Genomic DNA, 9,218 nt, shown 5'->3' with positions numbered 1-9,218 from the left:
TTTTACCACTACTAGGTGATGATAGTGTAAAACATAAGCTATGGGGAGATTTTTACCACTACTAGGTGATGATAGTGTAAAACATAAGCTATGGGGAGATTTTTACCACTACTAGGTGATGATAGTGTAAACCATAAGCTTATGAGGAGATTTTTACCACTACTAGGTGATGATAGTGTAAAACATAAGCTATGAGGAGATTTTTACCACTACTAGGTGATGATAATGTAAACCATAAGCTATGAGGAGATTTTTACCACTACTAGGTGATGATAGTGTAAAACATAAGCTATGAGGAGATTTTTACCACTAGTAGGTGATGATAGTGTAAACCATAAGCTATGAGGGGATTTTTACCACTAGTAGGTGATGATAGTGTAAACCATAAGCTATGAGGGGATTTTGACCACTAGGTGATGGTAGCATAAGCCATAAGCTATGAGGTTTTGACACACTAGGTGATGGTAGTGTAAATCATAAGTTATGAGGAACAATGATAAGCAATATCTATAGAGGTGCATTCAGTGGGAAAGATTTTACTGGAAGATTTCTCATTTGGTTTGCACAATCAAGAAAAGTGATTTCATCAATCCCATAAGTGATGTCGTCTCACTACACAGGAGACCCCATCTATAAACAAATTTTTAAACATATTTTTGTGACACAATTATCTACTATTTTGTTATTATTTTCTAGTAAATTCATCCTGGAGAATTTAATAGTGATATTTGCAAAATCCAATATAGTGCACATAAACTCAAAATTTTAGGTAAATGAATAGTTTTTTGAAAATGAAATTTTCTTCATGCCACTGACTTCAATTAGAAGAGGTTAAGAAAGAGTATCATATAGGCTGTAGATGAAAATCAAGTATATTACAGAGACAAATAAACACAGGAGAGCCAAATGAGCTCCAAAGTCACATGAGCTCCAAAGTGAAATAACACCTAAAATGTAAAAGTGAAGGATGCTGATTTTGAATAACTTGTTCAATATGTTGAATAGTATTCATTCAAAGGTCAAAAGTATTTTCCAAAATGGCCACCACTCACTGCAAAATAAATATAACTAGTTTTCAGTTTTATTTGTTAAATTTTATAACATTGCAAAATGTTTGCATAAAAAAGAGTTTTGAAAAAGTATTGGGTGCAGCTCATGTGTATGTAAGGTGTTTCCACAACACACAGGTTTCATGAAGAAAGTAAAGGGTGCAGACCATGTGTGTGAGGATTTTGTACAGAAAGTATATGGTGCAGCCTATGTGTGTGAAGGTTTTGAATAGAAAGTATAGGGTGCAGCACATGTGTGTTAAGGTTTTGAATAGAAAGTATAGGGTGCAGCCTATGTGTGTGTGAAAGTTTTGAATAGAAAGTATAGGGTGCAGCCCATGTGTGTTAAGGTTTTGAACATAAAACATAGGGTGCAGCCCATGTGTGTGAGAGTTTTGAACACAAAGTATAGGGTGCAGCCTATATGTGTGAAGGTTTTGAACAAAAAGTATAGGTTCAATTCTTATGTGTGTGTGTGAATTCTCATTAGCGGATACTATCTACTTATGTCTATCCAGATGACTTTGTACAGGAGAGGCACTGTCACTTTGTACAGGAGAAGCATCGTCACTTTTCAAGCAACCACGGAAGCTGATTTGGTTCTTAATGCAAGGACTTATTTTTTACAGTTACAAGACTGGTCCAAGTTTTTACAAATTTCTTTATATGTGAATAATTTAAATAAAATTGTTTGATTATTATCAACTGAGTAGCTATTTTTAAGAAGAAAAAAAAAATCCTGACTAAGTGTCAGGAAACGTTTCCAGACTCTTGTCCTTCGAGGATCAAGGTAGGATAAAACTGACTTAATTATGCTATAGAGAAGTGTTCCAGACAGATCACCAGATGTCACTCTCTGCATCAACAATTCATGCAATACTACTCCAATTTTCAGCAACAGTAGAATAGGCTGTATTTTCTAAAGCTGTTATTTGACATTTTTAGTGTGCCATCAATGTGCAGGACAATATGGCATCATCTCATAAGAAAATAACTTTCTCATGCCTAATCCACAATGAGCAAAAAATGAAAGTTCATTCAAATGTTGACACATATGATTAAACCTCACACAATGATGTTGGGCATAGCTTGAATGTGTTTATAATGTCTTTGAATATTGTCAAATTTGTTTGTCTGACGGTGTCAAAGAAAAATTTTGTTTTGGACAGAAAAACAATATTCTCTATCCCTAATACAGTTGACTCTTGATTATCTGGGGTAATTTTGAGAAAGGGAGGTATGAATAATGGAAAAATACAGATAATATATATATGTATTTCTAAAATTTAAAAAGTTGAGAAAGAGAATTTTATGCAATACATATTAAAAATTTGTACATAATATACAACATGATATACTTTACTAAAATCGTTTAAAACAATCACTTGAAGTCGTCTGTTTTTTGTTTGATATGCTTTTTTCAAACTGTAGAATGAATAGATTTTACTGACATACCTTATTCACACTTTGTTAATAATCAAGTTTTTGTTGGACTGTTAATATAACTCATTTGCATTTTGTTTTCAGTATTCAATAAATACACAATATGCAACACCAAAAAGTGATAAAATGAGTAAAAGATTAAATAACAAAAAGAAAGAAAGAATAATGATACAAATGGTGAACAAAGTGAATAGAAACCATAGCACAAGCAGTTCAAGGTTACACTGAAATATAACAGCTTGTTGAAATACGCAGATTGTATCACAGTTAATCCACAAACTGGATAATCCACCCATACAGAAAGATCTTCACACATTTATTACCTGATGATGTCTCCTTCATTAGCAAAACCATGATAGTAGTAGATTAAATATTTGTTAAACATACAATTTATCTTTGGTTTCCTCAATTCTGTGCCTCATGATCTGGTAGCATTTGCCAACCAATGAATCTAATTTGGATATTAGTTGTTGAAAAGCTTAATTGTGTTCATTGTTCTTTCTTCCAAGTGTTTTTCCTGTGCTGAAAACACTTCTACTGAAGTAACCTTCAGACATTAGTTTAAGAATATTAATTCCAAAAAATATCCTCTGATGCCACAAAAATCCTTGTATTAACATCATAATGTTCCTGATAAGGAATTCTCCGTCTTTCACTAATCCGAAACAATCTGTCACCCCGATAAGCAATTCTCAGTTCTTTTCCAACCATCCATCTTTCAGCAATATGAAACACTTTGTTACTTACTTCTATAGCAAAAAATACAGAGCTTCATGTTTATTTTTGGGAACATGATCCTCTTTTCACACCTTGAATTTGTGGTTGTAAATTATCTCTCAATGAACAGGTATCTTGCTTTGCTTGTTCATGTCTTTTTATTAATTTTCTTTACCAATATTGTGATGTTCAATATTATATGACCGAGGCTTCACTTAAACTGACTTTTCATGTTTTCCTGCCATCTTCTCATAGAATCATTCAGCTTATTAACACTATAAATGCAAGGATTGTTGATAAGATTTTTGGCAAATTGCACACAAATTAAGGATGAAATTGAAACCACAATGTGGATTTTAACAGGGACTATGCATATGTAAAATAATGACCAATTGAGCAGCCATATAGGCTAGTTGAACTTATTTCTAACTTGTTTGTAGCTTTACTAAACGTGGCTAGATCTCAACATATACTGATAGGTATTTCTATGAAAACATACATTAGTTGAATTTAGTTTTGTTTCCCTTACTCAGCTGCAAAAATACACAACTTCAATGATCATTGATTGCTCATATCATAAGTGGTGACATCATGGAAATACAAAAAAATAGTGATAGCACTGTGAGGTAAATGTAAACGTTTTTTAAAAAAGGTTATTATTCTACCTAAAATTGGATCTTGGTGACCATATTGCCTCTTATAAATATCACCATTAAATTCTACACTAAAGGTAGATACTGTGTCACAAAAACATGTAAAACATTTTTTGTGGAGATGCTTACATTTCCTTGACTAGGAGATTTGCATGTGCATGGTAAGGGTTTCTGCCACTTTATCCTAAACAAAGTGAACGAAAAAAATTTCTGATTAAAATTGTTTTCACCTCAAGCCATGCCAGCTCATAGCCTGTTTAGTACTTGCTATTCCTCTTCCTTTGAGACTTTACCCTCTATTCTATGATGTTTTTCTTGAGAATTATGCCATTTCAATGTCTGGTGAAATGTAATACACACCTTTTGCATGCTGCAATTCCTAGCAATAATGTGAAAGAAGCTCCATTATGACTTACATGAATAATAATCTTACTTTTAAGTTTTTGATAACGAAATACTTGATCATTGTTCACAGTTGATCTGTCATAATACTCTATCAGATAACAGGTTTAATCTTTATGTTTTTGTATATCACATAACCATTAGTAATCTGAGTAAAACATTTTAAATATCTTAAAGATAAAAGAAACTAAATGCCTATTTACTTTATGTAGACTGTCATATTCAGCAAATAAATCTCATTTTCAACAATTTCAAATAATTTTACTAAAATGAACCTTTTTGGGACGTTTAATAAATGAATGTTGAAAATTTCTAAAAGTTAGCGTTTTCTTAAATCGAAAAACTTTAGATCTCACACTACAGATATTACTCGACTATTTGGGTTTCTTTTCCTTTGCCCATCTAGGCATTGGTCAGATTTTTTCTCTCTTGCTCTAGTCTTTTATTCCCCACTTAATTGCCCTTGGTAATATCTGTCTCATGACACTCTCCGCCTATGTCAATGCACCCTCTATCTTGATACTGTATATAAGCACCTCCTTCAGATAATATTGTCACTTTTTCGAGACTGACCCAATTCGTAGTCTCTATCACCAGCTCTTTGTGGGGAGAAAGGGTGAGAGAGTGTGAGAAGGAGGCAAGTATTATTGGAAATACATTTTCGATTTAAGAAAATGTTAACTTCCAAAACATACTTACCTCCCCCACACCACAGCTAGAATCCCAAATTTATAAGGTGGAGGGGCAGGTGAGGGAATTATCCCTACAGAATGCATCTGCATAAATCATGGGCATGCAAAAAGAAATAGAAGATTAATACCCTAGTGGGGGAACCTCACTACATCCAGAACAGGTATGCTCTTCATCTGGAATCCAAATCATGCATTGCAGGTGAAATTGACATGATCCGTCATTACCATTGGCCAGGCCCCAACCAGATAGCTGAGGTCCCACTGCTCTGGGTTGAAATTATAGGGCTATGGCCCCTAAATCCCACATTGGTGGCTTGCACATTTGGACCACAATATTTATATTTGTGAATGGATCCCATCTTTAGCTATAGAGTGATACTAGGAGACAATGGATTCTCTTCCAAGAACAATGTACTAAACCAATATTGATCAAAACAAGAGCCTCATTCAATCAAACCAGATAGCTGAGCATCAAATCTGAACCAGTATTATGAGTAGGCTCCCAAATCGGCTGGTACCACTCCTACTGACATCTGAGAGAAAAACATTGAGGGTCCTGGGTAGGAGGGCCCCAACTCTGTTCTCTTTCCCAAGAAACTGGGAATGGTAAGGACTCCATAGCTCCACTAGTAGAATACGGGTGGGGTGGGGTAATGCACACTGGGGAGCCCTCAGGAACAATGCTCTGGAAACAGTGCAATAGGTTAACCAAGTTCCCTAAATTCCTAAAAGCAAACCAACCCTGATTTATGCAATCCACTGATCAGCAAGGAGGGCCAGGATCCCTTTATGCTTTACTCATGTTAGTCCATCAGTGGCAGTCCAGCATAGTACAGTAATACCACCCAGTCTGCCTCTAGGTGGTCTTATGGAACATCTCATTTCTACCGAGCCTGTTGAAACCTAGATAAAGTATATTGTGTTAGTGGTTGTGGTTAGTATTGTGGATTTGTTTTGATAAAAATGAATGGGCAATACTCGCCACAGAATGGGATCCTGTGAAAAGAGATAAGGAACCCTGGAATGGAAAGAAGAGATGAGATTAGTAATGAAAGTGCTCACCCTTCTATGTAATCTAGCAGATGCAGTTAATATAGCAACAGGGAGTAATTGAAAACCCTCAGAGGAAGATACTGCCTTTCCTGCAAATAATGTGAGATAAAGTATTGGGGGGAGGTCCATATACCAGCCCACACAATGTCCACCAGTGGACAATTCAACCGGGCTGCTAAGGACATAGAAATGTGACAAATCTGATGAGAAATCACTCAAAGAAGTCTCCTTACCTCCAAAGAGAGCCTAGAATAAGCAATATGGATCAAACTTCATACCCAACTTGTCAAAACGACCAGGGAAAATCGTGGGAAACTGAAGGGTCACAATGAATAAAAAGCCATTGTCTAGCACCTCTAAAAGCATTAGTGTGGGCAACATAGCACTTCAAGGCCCTCACTGGACATAACAAATGATTGGGATCCAATTGCTCATACAGGTGAGAAATAGCAGTCAAATGAATCAGTGAAAATGATTTATTCCCTTCCCTGACTGCCAATGTCTTAGGTAAGAAGGACCTGTCTGGGTACAGAAGAATGTAGTTAGAATGATAAAGTGGTGTGGCGATCGCTGGGAGTCTTCCGAAAAAATATGTAGGGAGGATTATTATCTCAGCAAGCACTGTAGAGCCAGACAAATCCTAGAAAACTGTAATTTGTTCAGGTTGACCACAGACTCCACTCTAGGACCCCACATTTCCACGAGCGAATCTATTCTCCAAGAGTCTAAATATGATTCCACCTGGCGGTAGAGTAAAGCATATTGATCTGACAAATGTGGTGGACAAGACATAACTGTTCCTTCATGTAACTGAGCAGTAAACCTCTCTGCATGAATCACAATATCAGGGGATGGAGGGAGAGCTAAGTACTCGCCCTCAGACCTTATCACCACCAAGGAAGGTACAGACTCAAAAGCAAACTAGGAAACACCCAAAACATCACACACTCGATTTACCAACTGAAGAAAAGGAGCTGGAGGCATCTGATCCAAATTGGCTTCATGAGAAGTCAACAGAGTAAAAGAAGGTGCTGGAAAAGCGAATTTAAATTCTCTCCAGAATGTCCAGGATTGCCCACAAAATACAGTTTCAGAGCCCTGCCCCCCAGAGAAACACAACCTGACTAAATGTATGTCTCTATCTCAATATGGATAAGGTCACCGACAGCCTCAACCGAGAGTGACTCCCCTCCCCCCGATTCTTGAGCAATGCTAGATATCAAAGGTGGGATAGGAAAGACCTGATTTGCCTCAGAGTCAGATGAGTTAATCCAGAAAATCATGCAGTATATCAGCTTGCCAAACGAAAAGTTTTTGTTTTGTATGAAAATCAAATAGGTAACACAAAAAATGTTTGAAACATCTTCAATGGTCGTACTACAGAGAAACCCATTAGTGAATGCTTTGTTGAGAAAAGTGACAAAATTATCTGAAGAAGGTGCTTATATACAGTACAAGGATTGAGGGCACATTGACGTAGGTAGAGAGTGTCATGAGACAGATATTCTTAAGGTCAATTAAGTGGCTAATAAAAGACTAAAGCAAGAAATAAAAAAATCTGACCAATGCTTAGATGGGTGTAGGAAATGCAACCCTAACAGTCAAGTAATAGATGTAATGTGATATAGGGTAAGTATGTTTTGCAAAAATCAATTTTTAATAGTAATCACAGTAAACCCTGATGAGACTTATATCTGTTCATTTATAATCCTGTCTCTTCAAAACTACAACTCACCTCTTCCTCCACCAAATACATAGGAGCTAATGCTAAACAAATATTTTTTACAAATATCTGTTGAAGCAGGTCGAACCACTGTAAAAAATGCCTCCCTACAACGGAAGCGTTCAAACTCTTGATGGCGGTATTCACCTGCCTGAGAACCTTTAAAGAATGGGATATTGCCAATGCGAGGAATAAGTGCAATCTAGGAATGAAAACAGATGTGTATGAAGACACTTCTTATACTAAAGATGGATTATGATTAATAACACATCTAATATTTTGATGTAGAAAATAAACAAATGCATGTTGTTCAGCTAAAAGTTTATACAGCCTTTTCTTATAAAAACATATACATAGTATAGTATTTAAGTACATTTAAGATACTTTGTACAATAAATGTGAAATAAAAAATATCATCTCTTTCTCTTCAAATACTTAGAACTGAAAGAAAATGAAATTAAAATATTCAACAAGTTACTAAAATACATCAAAAACGTAATTTAGTAAAATTAGTGAAAAAGGAACTCTAAATCAAACTGCTTATTAAAACATAACATACTTCACACTTTATGGCTTGAAAATCTAGCAAACAAAGAACACTAAATGAAACTGTTCCTTTAGGTGTTAAGATACTTCAATTTTTGTAGTTTATTTGAAAAATAAATTCAAAGCCTACTTGAACTTAAGTTAATTCTAGAAGTTCCAGGTTCAGTTCTTGATTTACTTACAGAATCTACTAAGACAGTGGCTGTAGGATTGTCAGTCTCCTTCTTGTAGTGTTTAAATTCAATGTGCACTTTATAATTCAGTCCTTTCTCAAGGCACGTAGTTGGATGCAGAACAACAAATCTGTCTCCTACAATAACAATTATGTAAAGAAGTAACTACATCACAGTTCCTAGATAATTCAACATTAAGAAACATCCTTCTATTTTTAAATTTATAAAAAGAACAATTTCCCCAGGAAAACCCATCAGTGCTTATGAATAAAACAATAAAATAAGTTATCATCAGTTCTACTCACAATATTACTGATTACAATTTATGTCATTAAATATTCAGATAATATTTAACATTTAAATGTAATATATAATTTTTAATGTATAACAAATGCAGGAATTTTGGCTTGGTAGATATCCTTTGCATTTTACAAAATATAATTAAAGTATAGATGCTACTTAAATCAGATTGAAAATTGAACATTACCAATGGAAGAACCATAAGGAGGATACTAGAGGGAGAAAAGCCTGTACCAATCTCCTCAAGTGTATTGTTGCGTCAGTTTTATTAAGTAAAGACTTGTGTCATTAAAATTTCGTCGGAACAAAGTTACGGAAAAATCAATTAACAAACGGAGACGTAACAAATTGGTGTCAGAAGCGGGATAGAAAAAAAAAGAGAAGAAAAATAGAAACGAGAGGCGGAAAATCAAACTACAGCTTAGCAGATTTGATGGCAGCAATACAAAAACAAGAAAAGAAACAAG

General features: G+C 35.1%; 1 protein-coding gene across 3 annotated transcripts in view; it reads right to left on the bottom strand.

Annotated features, from left to right (window-relative positions):
* The window catches only part of LOC106462546 (laminin subunit beta-1-like), a 127,033-nt gene that overhangs the window by 43,724 nt on the left and 74,091 nt on the right, over nt 1-9,218 (bottom strand). For all 3 annotated transcript variants that reach the window (XM_013922482.2, XM_013922483.2, XM_022389847.1), the window contains 2 exons: nt 8,461-8,588; nt 7,745-7,934 (listed from right to left, as the gene is read on the bottom strand). In XM_013922482.2, the coding sequence (XP_013777936.1) occupies nt 7,745-7,934; nt 8,461-8,588 (318 nt within the window). The remainder of the gene's footprint in view (nt 1-7,744; nt 7,935-8,460; nt 8,589-9,218) is intronic.

Source organism: Limulus polyphemus, unplaced genomic scaffold (assembly GCF_000517525.1).
Source record: "Limulus polyphemus unplaced genomic scaffold, Limulus_polyphemus-2.1.2 Scaffold1195, whole genome shotgun sequence".
Lineage (NCBI taxonomy): Eukaryota > Metazoa > Arthropoda > Merostomata > Xiphosura > Limulidae > Limulus > Limulus polyphemus.
Note: the sequence above shows the minus strand (reverse complement) of the source record. Positions and strands in the feature narration are given on the sequence as shown.